Raw genomic sequence first — 18,455 nt, forward strand, 5'->3', positions numbered from 1 at the left:
GCATCTAGTTTCTAAAATATGTAGGCAAGTCCTACTTCCTGTGCAATGGAGATAAGATACTTATCCAGTTAATCATTTGAACAGTCAATGGCTAGATGTTACTTCAGGTCCCCAAAACATAACTCTGAGCAACGTTTGCTAGAGTAATTCTGTTGAACTTGGTGGCATTGCACAAGCACAAACCTCAGTGTTATTCCTCATCCATTTTCATATGTGGGGAGGCTCAAGTGAGCAGAGTCCCAGCCCTTGGAGAATTGGCCTTTCCAGAGTTAAGTACTTCTCACTGAGCTTCAGGTAAAGAACGACTTGACTGGTTTTTATGTTTCAGTAGGGAAGGTGTCACAAAACTGTTGTCATGTAGCCAAGGTAGGGGAGATGTCAGGGAAGGCAGAATGGACCTGGATTCCAGGTTAGCTGCTTTTCTGGTTGACCAAATATGCTGCTGAGGAGTATTGCTGCCTTGCCTCCTGCTCTGGGCAGCCAGCGTGTGGGAAAGGAACCCTGAGATTATTTCTAACTTCACTGTCTTTAGTTAATCCTGGATCACAGAAGGGCAGGAGGGGTCAAGTACTTCTTGAGGGCAGCTTGGGTACTTTTGGTTCTGGTGTGTAATAAGGACAAGCCTGTGCAAATACCAACTTTTGAGTGGATTTTTTTTTTAAGGTTTTGTCAAGCTTTGTCCATGGTCACTTCTAAACATTTCATCATTTTGGCTGTGTGAGAAGTTGTTTGAAAGTAGCTCATTGTACACTTAGCAATGCCTGAGCAACACCCACTGAAATGTGCGTGTGTGAAAGTTCTTACCTAAAGAACAATGCTGAGCATTGCTGTAGGACAGTTCTTTCATTGCTTTGGAGTTTCTTTATCAAGGTAGCTGCACTCAAAACTCCTTTTTGTTAATGTCTGCAGACTCTGCCATGCTTGGTTCGAATGTGCAGTAAGGACAGACTGCTGGAGGAGCGGGTGGAGGGGGCAGAGACTCTGGCCTACCTGATCGAGACGGACGTGGAGCTGCAGAGGATGGCCAGCATCACCGACCACCTCATCGTCATGCTGGCTGACTACTTCAAGTACCCCAGCTCCGTCAGCGCCATCACTGACATCAAGAGGGTGTGTTCTGACCCTGCTCTGACCCTCTGAGAACAGGCAAAACCAAAACTAAATGGCCTCAGGATGGGCTTTTTTAGTTGTGTTTAAACCCGATGCCTGAGATGCTCAATTGAAAGGTGACCAGAGGTCCAGCAGAACTTGATTCTTTTGTGCTCTCCCAGCATCAGTCGCTGCTTTCTGAAGAGTTCATTATCCACACTCAAAGTGTGTATATCTGGTCTTCCCATCCTCTAAGTTTAAACATCTTGCCTTCAGGAACCAGTACATTTCAGCTTCATAAGAGATAACAGTCCACTTGAAGAGAGATTTTTCAATTCTTAGGTCAGGTTTGTGGAAAATCTGAAGTTCAGAGAGGGTTCTGTTGTGTTAAAGCACAAAAACATGTGGGTGTCATGCACTGCTTTGTATTATGAGTTATCTGCACTTGCGAGAGGTTGGATAAACAGAGACCAGATGTACCTTGGAGTCTTACTGAGTCTGATTATTAGAAAGTACCCAAAAAAATAGATTACAGAGTTTTGCTTTTTTTCCGAAACTGGCCCAAGACATAGGTTAATTTCCCTGACCTTTATAGAATGGGGTTAATTCTGCATAGAGAGCCTCTTGAATTCTATGTAAAAGTGCAAATGAAATATAAAAGAAATTAGTTACAGTATAAAAAACTAAGGAAAAAGAAGTTTAGCAACTTACTGAGGAGTAATGGACGTTGGCTGTAGCATCAAAAATATGATCAGGTTCCAAAAGTGAGTGGGGCAATTGTAAATATTATGACAGTGCTCTGAGTGTGCAGTAAGTCTGTAGAAGCAGCCAGCTGGGAGGAACAGCCAGGGTGCTGGCTTTGGACAGAGTGCTTGGAATTGCACCCTGTAAGGTAAAACTACGTGAGGAGTGAGTGAGGAATTTGCCAAACAGAGAACTTGTCTGCTTAAAATATTTATAACAATTATATAATGCTTCTGCTCCAATATAGCTGCACTGGAGAGAATTACTCATAGAGCTTAATTTTGGACATTTCTTTTATTTCAGCACCTTGCTACCTTATACTGGTATTTTCCTGGCATTTTGTGTAGACTTTGAAGATTGCATTGTTTTGTAGAACCCTTTGGTGTACAGAGTTTTGAGGGCAGTCAGAGTCACAGAATTACTCTCAGTGAAGAGAACATGAGGAGATCTGAGAGCCCAAATTTGCTGTTCCAAGCAGGGTCAACCTCAAACCACCACTATTTTATGATGCCTTTAGTGCTCCCATTAATGATAGAATCATAAAATCACAGAATATCCTGAGCTGGAAAGGGACCCCAAGGATCATCCAGTCCAACCCCTGGCCCTGCACAGACCCCCCAACAGCCCCACCCTGGGCATCCCTGGCAGCGCTGTCCAAACGCTCCTGGAGCTCTGGCAGCCTCGGGGCCGTGCCCATTCCCTGGGGAGCCTGGGCAGTGCCCAGCACCCTCTGGGGGAAGAACCTTTCCTGATATCCAACCTGACCCTCCTTAACATGGACAGCCTGAGATTTAGAGACCAACTTTGGCTCCTGCTTTTGCTTCAGTTCTCTTGTTAAAACTTCCCTTGATTCTCTCCGAGTTTTTTCATTCCTTCTGGCTAGTTCCTGTAAGTTTCTGTTGAGAGATAAGAATAATTTTTGCCTGAATACAGTCTTGATAGTGTCCTAACCTTGTTTTGGCCTCAAATTGAAGACAAAGTTGTCTTCCCTGTAACTCAGCAGAGAAATGAACCCTATTCTTAACTTTGGTTATTGCATTTAGCTGGTAAACGTGGACATGAGCACTTTGTGCTTCTGGCTGCCCCTGGGGTGGCAGACAAAGGGAGTGGATAAGCACCAGGTTAGAACAGATTAGAATATCCCAGTGCAGCTGCTCTGGTGGCTGAGCCTGGTGCCTGTGCTGTATTTCCCAGCTGGACCATGACCTGAAGCACGCCCACGAGCTGCGCCAGGCCGCCTTCAAGCTCTACGCGTCGCTGGGGGCCAACGACGAGGACATCCGCAAAAAGGTGAGCCTGGGGAGGCTGTGGGCGAGTGCCCAGCCTGAGGGGCACCAGGAGGCAGCAATTCCCACCCCCCAGAGGTTTGCCCTGTTGCGGTGTAAACAGCTGGAAATGAGAAGGTTCTCTCTCCTCCATTAATATAAACTCTCAGAGTGCATGGAATTGGAACAAAAGTTAATGTCTTGTCATCAGAGTATACCAAAAGTAACGTTTAGTTCTGTAAACGTCTTCACAGTGGTGAACTAGACCAGCACATGAAGTTGTCTCTCAGCATTTTTGGTACTTGGCTACTCATAAGGAATAGTGTTGTGGCAGATGAGAAATTTCTGCAACTTGTGTTCTGAGAGAGATAATACACCTCTGTTCTCATCTATCTTATTATAGAACAAATGTTTTAAAAAGCAATAAACCCTGGAAAGTCTGCTCATACTGGGAAACAAAGTCAGAATTTGTTTCCTGATTCTCAAGTGACCAAGGGGCCTTGCACTGTCATAACAAAGCAGTTGGTGATTTAAACATCACAGCAAAGGGATTGGCTGCTTGGAGCACTCACATTGTTAAAAATTAATGTGTGGAAAGTAGAGGGAACTTAATAAATGAATGATTAAAAGGAGCATTTTTTAAAAATTAATCATGGATTTGCAGTGTCATGTAGCAAGTTCAGGAGACAGGAATGTTTTCTGAGTTTATTTGCTGGTTAAAGGAGAAAAGCAGAAGGAAGGGGGTAGGAAAACACAGGGTGAAAAGTTAACATCAGGAGGATTTATCACTGGGGAACCACGCAGGATCTCCAAAATTCAACCCCATAAACTCCTCTTTTGTTGCTTTAGTTAATAGTGAGGATCCTTCTTTTATACAGCTTTTAATAAGCAGTGGGTGTGTACATGCCAAAGTTGATTTATTATGCAAAATCCATAATTCATCTGGGTATTAACTCCCTTTTATCCTGGTCTTAAGTGCTTGTGCTGGCCTTGTCTAAATATGGCAGATGAGCCACTGGATATTTTTTATCCCCACAGTTCTACAACCTGTCTCTGATCTGTAGTTTGTGTATGTTGTGTGCACTCACACATGCTCACTTTCATTTTAATATGACATTAAGGGTAATTCATGTATATTGTGTGTGTGTGTATATATATGTGTATAAAACACCCTCTTGTTCCTTGATGATTAAAAGCTGGAGTGGAACGCAGCATGTAGATTTTTAAATTTCTAAATTGTCTGCAGATACACAAAACTTCCCACTTAATCTGGCAAGAGAGTGTGGTGTGCTGGTTTTAGCTGCAGTTTTTACATGTAACATTGAAAATGCTGCAGCCAGAAGCCCAGCAAGCCATGGGTGCTGTTAGAGGTGTGCACTGACGCGAGTTCTCTGGCGCAGATCATCGAGACGGAGAACATGATGGACCGTATCGTGAACGGCCTGGCCGAGTCCAGCATCAAGGTGCGCTTGGCTGCAGTCAGGTGAGCCCGTCCTCGTCCACGCAGAGCCTCTGTCTGTCACTGTGTGTGCTGCCCCTGGGAGAGCTCCTGCTGGCTGCCTGAGAGCCACTCTGAACTCACTTGTGCTGCTGGGAACCCTCCTGGGAGAGGAGCAGTTATGCTGGGCTGCTGCAGGGTTTTCTCCTGGCTGTTCCCCGGCTGCTCCTTGGCCGCCTCCCAGCTCAGTAATCCCTGTGGAGCAGCAGGGTGTGCACAGCAGTGTCTGGGGGGGTGTGCATGTCTCACAGGGAAGGTTTCTCTTCCATTCCAGATGTTTGCACAGTTTGTCCCGTTCTGTCCAGCAGCTCAGGACAAGTTTTCAGGATCATGCTGTATGGAAGCCTTTAATGAAGGTAAGTGAGGAACAGGCAGGTCTCGGTGCCTGGAGTGTTCTGGTCCGTTCAGGGAGCACAGGGTGTCTGTTCAGTTGGCATGCCTTGCTGTAGAAGCATGATACAAATTACCTACAAATCAAAATCCCATGGCCTTCTCCTAAGAGAGCCATGAATCAACAAAAACAAACAGCAGCAAGCATGTGGTTCATGCTTGGTTTTTGGTTGGCCTTTTGTTTCCTTTTTTTCTTTATTGTGTTTGGGGGGGGTGGTTTGAGATCAGTGAGTGAAGCTAAATTATTCCCAATGTTCACGCAGGACACTACAAGGACTACATGTCCCTTAATCTCAGACTCAGACTAGATGGCACAGTTCAGACTTGGTCTGTGAATCCTGCAAGAGAATTTAGATCTGCATTTTCTCCTCTAATTCTCTACCTCTTACATCTTATTGCAGATTCTATAACTTAAGTCAAAGAGCTCAGAAAGACCTTTATAAAGACACATTATCATATAGTGCAATTTTCCTCAAGATGAAGTGAGATGCAAGTATGCAAGATATTTGTCATCCCTCATCCTGTAATGTCACTGTCATAGATAGAGATAAATAAACCAGTTTCTCAGTTTCAACATCTTTTACACCTTGAAAATGGAGAACAGACCAAGTCTGCTAGCATGCCTGAAGGCTTGGGCAGTATTGACACCCTTGGGAATCCCCTGAAGTGAGCTTGACTTGACTGTTCAGAAGTGAAATGGCCAGAGCACAGAAGGTGTTGTTGGCAGTAGTGGACAAGGGAGGAACATGCTTGGTTTAGGAATTGATGTTTTGGTGCTGCTGGAGATCCACACAGAGATGAGGGACTATTACTTGTCCCAGGCTATGCTCCTCTGAGGGGGTGCTCCTGAGGAAATTCGCTGTGTTGTGCTGAGCATGAGGTACAGAGGGGTTGAAGAGGCTCTTCCTCCTGGGGCTTCCTCTGCATATGTGTCCTTTACACAGGGCTTGTCCCCACTGATTTCTACTAAATTGGACTAAAAGCTCTCAAATCTGCCTTCTGTGAAACAATGCATTGCTCCAGCTAGTCCTGTGATGGGCATCATGTCTGGGTCTGCACTGCTAGCATCAAAGCACCTCCTGAAGTTTGGAATATCCAGCTACAGCATAATTCCAGGTATTCCATTTCAGTGATCTCTTCATCATCCTACTGACAGAATTCCTCTCTCTCCCCTCTGTGACTGCAGGTTTTACAGAATGCTCCAAATGAAATTCTTGTAGTAGCATCTTCCACGCTATGCAATCTTCTTCTGGAATTCTCTCCAAGCAAGGAGGTGAGTACTTAGCCAGCAGCAGGGAGAGGGGATGGCCTGAAGTGAGATTACACAGTGGATAAATAAGCATAAAGGTGTGTTAATTGGCAGCCAGTGCTTGTGACATGTCACAGAGCTGTTATGTTACAGAGTCTGTGCCACTGATAGCTTGGGAACAAAAAAATCATCTGCTTACACTGCTGTGACAGTTAATTTGGTCTTCAAAGAAAAGAAGTAGACATGAAGTTTTGTCATTTTCTTTTTACTTGTAAAACACTATTATCTAAAAAGATCATAAGCAAGAAGAAACCACACTGATTATTTGCAATGTGATCTGTTGTCTTAGAGAATTACTGCTACTGTAATGCTGAAAATGCTGGCATAGCTGAGTCCTGTGTTTTTATTGTTCTCAGATGAACAGTACAGGATATCTGGTTCTGCAGAGTCTGTATTTCATACAGATCATACCCACAGATCAACACTCCATAGCAGTGCAGCAATTCCCCAAGTCTAAAATACTTTGTAATTACAGAAAATATTTGCAAGATTGTGCTGTATGTGGGATCCTGCAGGGCACTTTGGGTTACCAAATTATCAGTTGATCTTGGTGGTTTCAATCATATCTGTGAGACAGAAAACTAACTGAAATAATGCCAAGCACAGTTCACTGGCCATGGGGCTTTCTTTAGCAGACTGCAGGTCAGGTGGGGTTTTTTTTTTCATTTTGTTTTTGTTTTGTTTGTCTGTTTGAGGTTTTGTGTTTGTTTGTTTTTGTGTTTTGGGTTTTTTGGGGTTTGTTTTTGTTCTTATTGGTTGGTTGGTTTTTATTGGGGTTTTTTGTTGTTGTTTGGTTGGTTTTGTTTTGGTTTTATTTTTGTGGGGTTTTTTTGGGTTTTTTGTTTGTTTTTTTTGTAGTGTTTCCACTTCAAATTGGAGTGAAATACTGGATTTTCTGTCAGGATACACAGTTCATGTCGAAAACATCATTGCCAAAAGAAAATTGATTGTGTAAGGGGAAGGAGTATTTAGAAGTACTAGGTTTGAAAGCCTCTATAAGGCACCTGATCTTTTTTACATAACACCCTTTTCTTCTACATAATACTTTGAAAGTTGTGTATAAAGCACCAGTCACTGCAGTAAATGAGCAAAGCTGAAGTGGCTCTGTGTTGTACCCTGTGAAGAGCTGAGTCATTCCAGTTTGGGAATGTCTCCCAGTGCTGTGGCCGTGGAGCAGCCCCTGGGACTGTGGTGAAATCCCTGGCAGGTTCTTGCAGTGCAGAGCACCTGGGACCAGGTGAGGTGGGCACAAACTGCTGCTGCTCCTGCAGCATCCAGTCCCTTCCACGCATTCCTGTTTTCATTGGATGAACCCGTGAATTCAGTCCAGGAGGAAGGCAGTTGTTCCAAACTTCACTTTCAGTACATTAATCAGTGTGAAAGAAAAGTGCATGGATTGATATTTTTCCTGTCATTTAAAGATGATACTACAAGGGTTTGTATTTCAATCAAGAAGTCTACAGTTTTCTTTATTATGCTGAAGTTTTTGTCCTGGGTTTTCATTTGGTCTGATTACAGGACACAAAGATTTAATGTCAAGCACGGTGTCAAGTAGCTTTCATTGTCCTTAACCTCTTTTAAACAGTGACATATATCCCTCTTATTACCCAAAATGATGTGATTGAAGGAAGATTGTTTTTGGAGAGCAGTCCTGAGCTGGAAGTTTCTAGGAAAACCCATTTGCTTGTGGGGTGTGGCAGATGTGTGTGCAATACCACAGCAGCATGTGATGAGGTATATACACACACAAATGTGTGTGCATCCGTGTCTCTACAAACACAGAGACGTAGGAGAAGGCAGCTGCTGCCTTGTCCTGACTTTTTTTCATAAAAACCTACTTTTAAGTGGTCATGGTTATGGGGTGTGCATGGCCAGCTCATGTGAGTGCACTGGGCATGTTGCAAGCTCAAGAATAAGATACAAGCAGTATATATTTTTATGTTTTCATTTATGCACTTAGTCTAAGTAGTGTTGTAAAGATGTGTTTTTCCCTCCTCCTTTCAGCCTATTTTAGAATCAGGAGCCATAGAACTTCTGTGTAGTTTAACCCAGAGTGAAAACCTTGCCTTGCGAGTGAACGGCATCTGGGCGTTGATGGTGAGTAGGACACCCCAGTGAAGGACCACTTGTGAGTGTGCTCCTTAAAAAGTTTGTGAACATATCTCATGGAACTTGTTATTAAAAATGACATGATTGAAATCTGGCTTGTCTTTCCACTGAACTGCAGAAGAAAAGCAGCATCAGCCTGGAACACTTCATCTATTAGTCCATAAAGTAAAATAAATTCTTCAGTTCTGGTACCAATTTTGTTGCCAGGGTCATTCAGGGAAGCAGTTAAGTAGTGTCAGTAGCATGCCAGGGGGCAAATAAAAGCAGGTAATAACCAGGTCAGGTGTAAGACAATGTGGAAATGGAATTCACTGTGTAGCAGTTGCTCATAAATTACAGCCTTTTTGCAAGATTAATTTAGGAAGGATGTATTCTTGTAGGGAATAGTCTACTAAAAGAGTGAAAGCCCAGGCTTTCAGGTAAAAAAAATCAATTAAAAAGTGTGTCTGTTTCAGAATATGGCATTTCAAGCAGAACAGAAGATCAAGTCAGACATCCTGCGAGGTCTGAGCACAGAGCAGTTGTTTCAGTTGCTTTCTGATTCCGATGTAAATGTTCTGATGAAAACTTTGGGACTGCTCAGGAATCTTCTCTCCACTCGCCCAGTAAGTAGAGCTGCAAACAGACCTTCTGGAAGCTGATCAAACATGCAGCCAATGCAGCACTTCTGTGCAAGACAAGTTATTTTTCTGTTTCACCACTTGGATTTATTCAAATATCTGTAACCAAATGTGCAAATCAGTGTGAGAAAACATTTGAAAGAATTCTCTGCATCCATGAAAACACTGCAATTATTATTATAGCTAGACATTAAATTAAAATGTTCAATTCCATTGCATTTAGCTTTCAGCAACATTATTTTCATAGCAATTTCTCTGTGAAACTTGTCCAGAACAACACTGAGGGTTGCACCGTTGAGTCAGTGTATGGAAAGGTCCAGGTCTTAAAGATACCTGTGTTTTTTCTTCCTTGGCACTTGAAATACTTCTTATCCAGCTACACAGATAGTACTGGCTTTGTACATTTGGCTGTGGTTCTGTGCACTTACAAAATGCAGACATTCATTTTACCCCCTGAAATAAAATGGTTGGAAAATGTAAGCCTGTGAGTTGTTTTGACAGGGAGAGAGAGATACTCGTGGAGAAAAAGAAAAGGGTAATTCCCTGTGAAGAACAGAGGGAAAACATGCAGCAAACATTTGGCAAGCCAACATTTTTGAGGGGAAAAAACCCATGTGCATTTATCACATATTGTGTTTCTACCATAAAAAGGTCACTGCAAAAAATCTTCTGATAGTTGTACTCATTCAGTCTCAATAACCTTCATAGAAAATTAGCTCTGTCTTAATGTGAAAAAATATTTAATAGCCAGTCATTCATTGAATTCACCCTGACAATTCTCATTGTCACTTAAGGTGTTCTCCATCTGGATCTATGTGCCAGCTTCACTGCTTCCTGTGGTAGGATTTAGAGTCAGAACCAGGCATTTTCAGCCTCTACCCAGAATAACTCATCCAGCAGCTTTCCAGTGAAATCTCATTATTAGCAATTTTAAGAAGTCCTACAAGAATCCCTGAGGTCTTAAAGAATTATAGTGTGCTATGTGCTGGTCACCTCTGGTGCCTGTTTGCTGCCACTCCTGAGGTTTGGTATCAGTTAATCCAGTAGATCTTGTTTAATCTTTTCTCTTATATTCTAGTGTTTATAGTCTGTCATCAAGTGACCTTTGAGCTGTGATCCTGTGAACTTAGGGCACTTTTCCCAGACAATAAGCAATGCATCTGGCTTATTTCTTTGTCCCCTCTCAGGCTTTGGAAATGTGGCTATTGAACCTGGGCACAGTGTCCCTGCAAGAGTAGCAAACACCAGAGAAGAAACATCTGTTTTCTCACCCCTCTCTGATATTACCCCCTGGTTATCAGAACAGAAGTGGTTGTTTCTAACTGCAGCATCACACTGGGTCAGCAGGGTTCAGTCCTCAGCCTGGCCTCCATGCAACTGGGACAGCAGTGTCTTCCCTGCAGGTGACAGGGAAAGCACCACTGAGGCCTGTATGATGCTCTCTCAGACAAGAGCAGGCTCCACATGAAGTGTTTCTGCTGTGATAAATCCTTGGTTTGGGAGAGCTCACTGGGAGCAGTGCTCAGTGTGCAGGGTTGCTGCTCCTCACTTGGAGTGATTCAAGCAGGAATGTCCCTTCATGTCTGGGGAGTTACACTAACTGTATTTCATCCTTGCTTTGGCAGCACATAGACTACATAATGAGCACTCATGGGAAGCAAATCATGCAAGCAGTGACCCTCATTCTGGAAGGGGAGCACAATATAGAAGTCAAAGAGCAGGTACCATTTTTGTTTTGTGTTGTCTTGGCAGAATAAAATAAAAGAGAGCAAAGAGTGCTTAGTGTTCACAACATGTCATTTTTGTTTGGGATTATGATGTGCTGTGAATATTTTACTGAGATCTGTCAGATGAATACCTTGAGTACCTACAAGAATGCTTTTCTTTCTAATGGATTGTTGCAGTATTGTTTGAACTGAATTCAGATTGGTTTTGCAAATGTAGGTTTGGCGAAGAGGAGGGATGTGAAGGTAGAAGAATTAAATTGGAGCCATTGCATGGCAGGAAGGGGGCACTAGGAAGAGAAGGAGAAGCACTAGCAGGGCAAAGAGCATCCTGGTGGAGCTCAGGAAAAAGTGGGGAGGGACCCGCCCTGACAAATGAAAACTTAAGAAAAGGAATCTGCAAGAGGAAAGGCAGAGGGAAAGAGGAGATGGCCAGCAGAGAATGGCATCCTGGAACCAGTGTACAGGGACAGCTGCTGTGGGGGTGCTGAAGCAGCAGTGAGAGGACAGGTGAGCAGGAGTTGGCTGGATAACTCTTGTGCCAGACAGGACAGGCAGTGGGAGAGCCTCATACAGGGTGTGGTGGGGGAGGATGGGGGCAGCAAGAAGCTGTGGGAAATGCCAGAGGATTGCTTTGGCTTGGGTTGGATCTGGGTAGCAAACAGCACAGGAAATGACTGTAGGAGTAGAGCTGGACTAAATCCCTGCTCAGGGAAGGACAGGCTGAAGGCCAACAGGCCTCCTTTGGCGATTTAAGTGCAAAATTAGCAAAAAACAATCCCCAAAGACTTGCTAGCAAGTTTAGTGACACCATGGATCTGAAACAGCTGAAAATTAACCATGTGTGTCTTTCTAAATAGGTCTTCCTGATAAAGCTGTGGTGACAGGAATGGCCTTTATTGCCACAGGTTATTTACCTTGCCAAGCCTCTCCATGACTGCAGGAGAACCAGCATACCTGGGAAATGCTCTGGGAAAGGGCTGGGCTGAATATGGGCTTTGGGGCCTTTATCCACTGAGCTCTTTCTTGGTCCCTGTGGTGCAGCTGGCTCTTATTTCAAAATCCAGTACTACCTGTCTGCACACCAGACCCCCTGCTTGCAGCAGGACAGCGCTTGTCTCTCTCACTGCTGGCCTCATCAGGATGTAATTAGCAGCTTGGAAGTAATTAGTCTCTGCAGCTGCTGACACAGTGCAGTGCAGCTTAGACACAAGCACCATGCAAGTGCTGATCATGCTCCAGTGTCCTCCCAGTATGTCCAGAAAAAATGGTCTTCTTCCAGAGCTCTTTGGGAAAGAGCTTGTGGAGCATCTGCTGGTGCCCCTGAGAGCCAGGGAAGGGGCTGTGCCAGTCAAAGTTCTGTGCAGGTAGTGCCAGGGTGGGCCAGGGTGCTTCAAGGGCATCCTGTGGGATGGCTCCTCTAATTTGCAAGAAATAACCAGCTGCAGAAGTAGCTGGAGTTTCCTGTGCAGGTGACAACTGTGATTAGACTTGTTGAAACCAAATTACTGCTCTGCCAGATCAGCAGAAGGGCCTCTGTCTCACCTGTTCCTGACCTGAAGAAGGGGTGGAAATGGTTGGGGTTTCTTGTTTTTCCTTTCCCCCCAGCCACTGCTGAAGAACAGACTGCTCTATATTCCAGGGCATTTATTCTTTCCTACATGTCACAGATTTCTATAAGAGACTTAAAATGTTCTTCCTTGCAATGAATTAATGAGTGCTGCTCTTCACTTCAAAATGACGATGAGTGGTTTTGGCCAGGGCTGCCCCCCACAGCTGGTAACTCCTTGGCATTGGCCCTGGATGTGAGCAAGCTGGAAACTCCAGATTAAAGATATTAAAATAATTAAAGGAATTGTTTGTCTCAAGTTCAGAGCTGTCAGGGAAGCTGTATAAATCATGGGATGTGATCTGGGGCCAAATAACTTCCCAGTTTTTCTCTCTTTCAGACATTGTGTATCCTTGCCAATATAGCAGATGGCACGACAGCAAAAGAACTGATTATGACCAATGATGACATCCTGCAGAAAATCAAATACTACATGGTAGGGGGGATTTCTCTTAAAGGATTTGTGTTGGTCTTTTGCAGGAATGATAAGGGGAAAGTGCTTTAGGATTTTGTTTTGTGAATTGTTCACTCTCATGCACTTAATTTCCATATAACCAGTGGGGCGTAAGTGCAGTTCTGTATGGCAGAGGCCTACAAAGGAACTGGCTAAAAGGAGAATCCAGGGCTTATTTCCCATAAAAACATTACAGGGGCGTCACCTACATGGAAAACATTTCATGAACTTGGCAAAGGCATATCTTGGAGACATTAGTAAATATTTGGAAGGAAGTGATTGACCACTACTCAAGTGCCTTATATTATGGCCCTATCTTTGAGAGAAGTTGTAGATAAGAATTAGTCCCAGCTTTGCTATATTACCTATTACATGATGAATGCCAAAATATAAGCCTTGTGAATTTCTGAATTTCTTCTTCTAAACTTGTGTTCTCTTTTTCTGTAGAGTCATTCAAATGCTAAACTACAGCTTGCTGCCATGTTCTGTATATCTAATCTCATATGGAATGAAGAGGAAGGTAAGAAACCCTCCTTCTTAATGCACAGACAACTTACTATCCTGATCAAAAAGCTTTTGTTAACTCAGCAATCAATATTTGCAGTGCACAGTGCAGTGGGATCCAAAGTATAATGGGAAACATCATTATAGGTGTAGGATGGAATACGTGGGAGTGGTCAGGAGACACAGAGGAGACTGCAGGGAGCTGTTCTGGGGGAGACACAAGGACACAGTGACAATAAACAGGAGCTGCAGAGACACAGTGGGAGGTTTTCACCTGTGGCATTTCTGTGAAGTCTCAAAACAATTGGAGTGAAAGAGAATTCTTGTAAGAGCTTCCAGGTCCTGCAGGGGCTATGGAAACCCATTGTTGGAGGGAACAGGTTCACTGGAGAGAATAAATGGATTAGAAGGGGATTTCTGGCAAAGAAATTTTCCACAGCATGGGATGGCTGGAGTGGCTTGGGCTGAAACCAGCTAAAGGACTTGTGGGTGGAACTGGGAGCAATGGATAAGGCATTGGGTGAGAAGAGTCATGGCATGGGAGAGGGGGAGGTTACCAGGAGGCAGCTGAAGGATGCTGCTGCTCAGGGGAATATGGTGAGAGGAGGAGAGGGCAGAAGTCAGGCTCAGAAACACCTCCAGGGGAATGTTCTCTGCATCCAAATCCTGTGAAATCACAGAGATGAGAATAAAACAGCTGAAGTCAGGATACCTTAGGATAGAGATTCTTGCCTTCAAGATGTTCTTGGCTCCAAACATGTGGACACGGAGCACAGCAAAAGAAGCTGGAGCTCCGTGGGGAAGCAGGCAGAGCTGAGGGAGTTTCCATGGCTGTGCTCTAGCTGGACATTGCTCCTTAGCCCTCCTTTAGCTGGTTCCTGCTGCCCTCCTCTCTGCTGTCCTGCAGACACTTGGGCTGGTGCCACTCCCAACAATGTGATTTGTTGCTGCAGGTTCACAGGAGCGCCAAGACAAGCTCCGAGACATGGGAATAGTAGATATTCTACATAAACTGAGTCAGTCCTCAGATCCAAATCTGTGTGACAAGTGAGTATGAAGATAATACAGCATCACCACAGTTGTTAATCTCAGTTAAATTATTTTAAACTAATTAAGCCCAACAGTAACTTTGCACACACCTCTGCTGTTGCCTGTGTTAGTATCCACAGAGATCATCTGGCTGCTTCCCAAACGTGTAAAACCAAAACAGCTACTGACAATTTCTGGGGCTTTGTGTTACCCTTTTGCAGTTATCCCACCTACAGTGAGCAACAGCCCATATTTCTTCCGTGAAATAAAGGAGAAAATCTGATTTTTGGAAGATGTCACAGACAGATAACACAACTCAAAACTGTGCAGTTGTTTTTAAAATGCATTAAATTTGAGATTCTTGGGTTTATGAAAGATGTTTTAGTGTTAGACATCTTTGTAGTAAAGTTAGGGCTTCTCATCTTAAAATCTGTGCCAGAGTATCAGCACTGAAAGTGATAATCAGGAACATATTGATATCCCACCACTGCCACACCAGCCCCCTCCGTGAGCTAATATGGCTTGTGCTCACAGCAGGAAGCTGGGAAGAAACAAATAAATAATCTTCCATGTTGATGAGTTGTATCAGCTCCTGGAAAAGTCTGTTAGGTCATGGTAGCAGGTTGGGAGCTGTGGGGGACAAAGGAAGAGCTAAGTTTCTCACTGCAGGTGGGAGGAAGCTCAGAATTAGCCCATGTGTTGATGCAACTGTAACCCCAGACTGGTGGGAGGTGTTTTTGTCTTAACAAAAATGTTGCACAATGTTAGATGACATAAATTCCAGTATTTAGACTGGCTTCTTCCTCCCTCTCACCTCACTGTATGTTTTTAGTGGGGCCAGGATTCCTACAGGATTCCTGACAGGAGTGATGTGCTTTTAGTTAGTTCTGAGTTGACTCTCCTTGATTTCTCAGCTCAAAGACCTGCTTTTCATGGTACACCTGTATTACAGAAAGCAACTGCTCTTCAGTGACTGTTCATTTGAGGGATTTTGGAAGGTGTGTGTGTAACACACATCCCAAGCCCCCCCGTGCTGGGAGTGCCTCAGTTGGTGCTGGGATCCAGTGTCATTGGCTAGATCAGGTTATCCTTGGATGCCAGGTGGATTCTTTAACAGTTACAGCCCCACAGAGCATTTCTGCCCCATGGGCCAGGTCCTTCCAAAGTGAGGGAGCCTTTTCTTCAGCCATCCTCCCTCCCTCTCTGCTGGCACACTCTGGGCCTGCCCATGAAGCTGCTGCTGCTGCTGAAGCCAGACTCCTGTAATTAATGGGTTGTTCTTTCTTGCAGGGCGAAGACAGCACTCCAGCAGTACCTTGCATGATCAAAGACATTATAATTGAATCTATGGACACCCCTCATGTCTACTTAAGGAACAGCAGGAGATACTCCTGACTCCTTATATTTGCACAAGTCACCTTGGGCTGCATTTTTCTCAGGTGCAGGGAGCTGCTTTGCAGAAACAGTTCGAATGATCAGGTCTCCAGTGCACTTGAGAATTTTCTTGAGGTAGTTTCTTTACTCAGAGGACTCTGGGGGGGTTGTTTTGGTTTTTTGGGTTTTTTTTCCTGAGCTACCTGGACTCTCAGATAGAACAATCAGTCATTGTTTTCCTTTTGGGCCTCCAATTCTCTGCTTTAGCTGCAGCCTTGTGTGGGTGCGTGGGTGCTTGAGTGTGTGTGTGTGCTGGGCTGAGTGTGTGGGTGTGAGACCTCACTTTTGGTTTTCCTTTTTTTTGTGTGAAAATCTTTTTCTACAGGTTTTCAAGGGTTAACCATTGTTTGCTGTACGAATACTTCAATGAATTATATACAGTTTGAATGAAATGTTATTTAAAAAAAAAAAAACCAAACTGTTGTATCCCATAAAGTTTATTTTGAATTTTGAACAGATGAATGTTTTTAAGTAAAATATATGCATTTCTGAACTTCAGCTTAACTTACATTATACTTCCTTTTTAAAGAGAAAAATAGAGGGAGACAATAGACTCCAAGTTCCAAGCAGCACATTCTGTACTGACAAGGTCCAAGAGTTCTTTGCCACAATACAAGGTCACCTGGTATCGATGACATGCTCAAATCCATGGAATGGGCCAGCTGGATTGGGTTTGGGTTTCTTTACATTTTTAGAAAACAAGCCCATACTTCAGGGGTAGCATGACTGATGCTTTTCTGGAAAGGAGCAGGTGGCTGCAAGATCAGCAGGAATAAGCTCTTGCTCTGCCAGCCAGGAACTTGCTCAGCTAATTGCTGAAAGATTGGCTTATTCATGGTGAGAAGGATTTGCTGATCACTGGTGTCAGCCGAGCAAACAGTGTGTTGCAGAAGTTACACCTTCCAGAGACTAGAAGGAGCTGGCAAGCAGTGATTAAGGGATTGCTTTTGTTTTGCATCCTTTATCTCCACAAATAGTTAAGTGACTTCCAAATTAGTTCCACAAAAGATCAACTGAGTGCATTAAGTTGGGGAAGGGATGGAAAAATTGGGGGTTTGGTCTTGTTCTATAGCTCAGTAATGTTGCTACAGATTTTCTGTATATATGCAGCTATACACACGTGCATGGATTTAGATTGCTGGATAATTGGTGGGGTGTGAGTGCATCCAGAAGCCCTGACTGTCTGTATGTTCCTGAAATGGTGCCTGCAAGTGTGCAGAGGGAAACGTGAGTGCAGGTGAAGGGGACTGTGTGAAGTTGGAATGGCAGAGCCCAGTGGCTTCCCAGTCTCCTCCAGCAGTTCAGGGTTCTGACTCTCTGCCCAGGTCTCCTTTCTGGTTTCAGTTTAGACCATAGCTCATAGTCAGACTCTCCAGGCACTGTATTTACATAGCACTAACAGGCACTAGAGTTTGCAGCCAGTGTCTTAAACCAAATCTTTCTTCTCTTACACTGAGCTTCAGGAAGGCTGCAGCAAGAAGAGAAGTCTGTAACTTTGCTAACCAATTTTGATAATTATCTAAATCTTTTATTTCTAATCAGAAGGTCAAATTGTGATGACAGCCTTACTTTTTTTCCAAGGTAACTCTTTGTGTCAGAAAATGTGACCACAGTTTGGCCTGGAATTTGAATGTGCTGTGTATCAGATAACTGTTATCACTTGGTTGCAAAGGAGAATATCTACATTTCATGTAACTTCTTCCACTCTCAAAGACAAATAAAAGTGAGCACCTGACACTTTTTCCCCAGGCATTGCAGTAAGTGACTGGCAGTTTCTTAACGTCCTTCTGCAAATGTTTCATGATGGACTTTGGGGGTTGAATAAAAGGGAAAGTAAAAACGTGAGAACTTGTTAAATCTCAGTACCTCAGAAGTGAAGTCTTGTTTATAAAATTCAGTCAAATATATTTTTGCTTGAATGAGAAAAATGTTCTGAGGCAGGTATTGTAAATGCAAAATGTCCAGTGGGCATCTCCCTGCTCCATTCTGTCTGTGTTTAGGAGCTCGAGTTCTTATGTACTTCTTCTCATCCTTCCCCAACTCACATTTCTCAAAACAAATCTGAGTTTGATTCTATAGAACTTTGGTGCCTACAGGTGTTCAGAAAAAAGGTGAGTAAAAGTATCTCTACAAGTTTTGAGGTGGTTTCCTAAAATTCTGCCAGAAAAACTAAAAACCAATGCTCAGACAATCTTGTTGCTTCATGAGAACAGTTGACATTTTCCACAGGTATTGAGAGGACAAACTGTTGGATGAGAACATTTTTACACTCAGTTAAGCTTTGTGAATAATTTTTGATGTTGCTATAGGTATGTACAATAAGAAGAATACTGTAAATAAAAAGAACTTTACCAGAACATCTAGATTTTTCTCAGCTTCCTGAAGAAATATGAGCTCTCTGTGCCAGCTTCTCTACAGCCTAAGATTCACAGTGAGGCAGACTTTCCTGGTCACCCAGAGTCTTTCCCAACTTAAAGAGGTAGCAGCAGCTTGTGAATTCCAGGGTTGCTTGCAAAATCAAAGCAAAGTTTGTCTGGACATCATATGAATCACCAGGATTTCTGCTGTTCTTGGGCCCTTTCCCTGCTGAAAAGCCATCCTGATGGATGTTGATAAGTATGTTCTCTCTTCATCTCTGGGTCTAGTGATGAGTCCTTCTTGCAGAGGTTACAGGTGC

At 43.6% G+C, this 18,455-nt stretch overlaps 1 protein-coding gene across 3 annotated transcripts in view; it reads left to right on the forward strand.

Annotated features, from left to right (window-relative positions):
• The window catches only part of ARMC8 (armadillo repeat containing 8), a 64,016-nt gene extending 45,881 nt beyond the window's left edge, over nucleotides 1–18,135 (forward strand). For all 3 annotated transcript variants that reach the window (XM_082287709.1, XM_082287711.1, XM_082287710.1), the window contains 12 exons: nucleotides 910–1,110; nucleotides 3,028–3,123; nucleotides 4,499–4,581; nucleotides 4,871–4,952; nucleotides 6,173–6,259; nucleotides 8,300–8,392; nucleotides 8,860–9,009; nucleotides 10,650–10,745; nucleotides 12,698–12,793; nucleotides 13,259–13,331; nucleotides 14,269–14,362; nucleotides 15,635–18,135. In XM_082287709.1, coding sequence (XP_082143835.1) covers nucleotides 910–1,110; nucleotides 3,028–3,123; nucleotides 4,499–4,581; nucleotides 4,871–4,952; nucleotides 6,173–6,259; nucleotides 8,300–8,392; nucleotides 8,860–9,009; nucleotides 10,650–10,745; nucleotides 12,698–12,793; nucleotides 13,259–13,331; nucleotides 14,269–14,362; nucleotides 15,635–15,668 — 1,185 coding nt within the window. In that variant the 3' untranslated portion in view covers nucleotides 15,669–18,135. The remainder of the gene's footprint in view (nucleotides 1–909; nucleotides 1,111–3,027; nucleotides 3,124–4,498; nucleotides 4,582–4,870; nucleotides 4,953–6,172; nucleotides 6,260–8,299; nucleotides 8,393–8,859; nucleotides 9,010–10,649; nucleotides 10,746–12,697; nucleotides 12,794–13,258; nucleotides 13,332–14,268; nucleotides 14,363–15,634) is intronic.
• The last annotated feature ends 320 nt before the right edge of the window (nucleotides 18,136–18,455 follow it).

The sequence above is a fragment of the Coloeus monedula genome (assembly GCF_965178545.1).
Source record: "Coloeus monedula genome assembly, chromosome: 10".
Classification (NCBI taxonomy): Eukaryota; Metazoa; Chordata; class Aves; order Passeriformes; family Corvidae; genus Coloeus; species Coloeus monedula.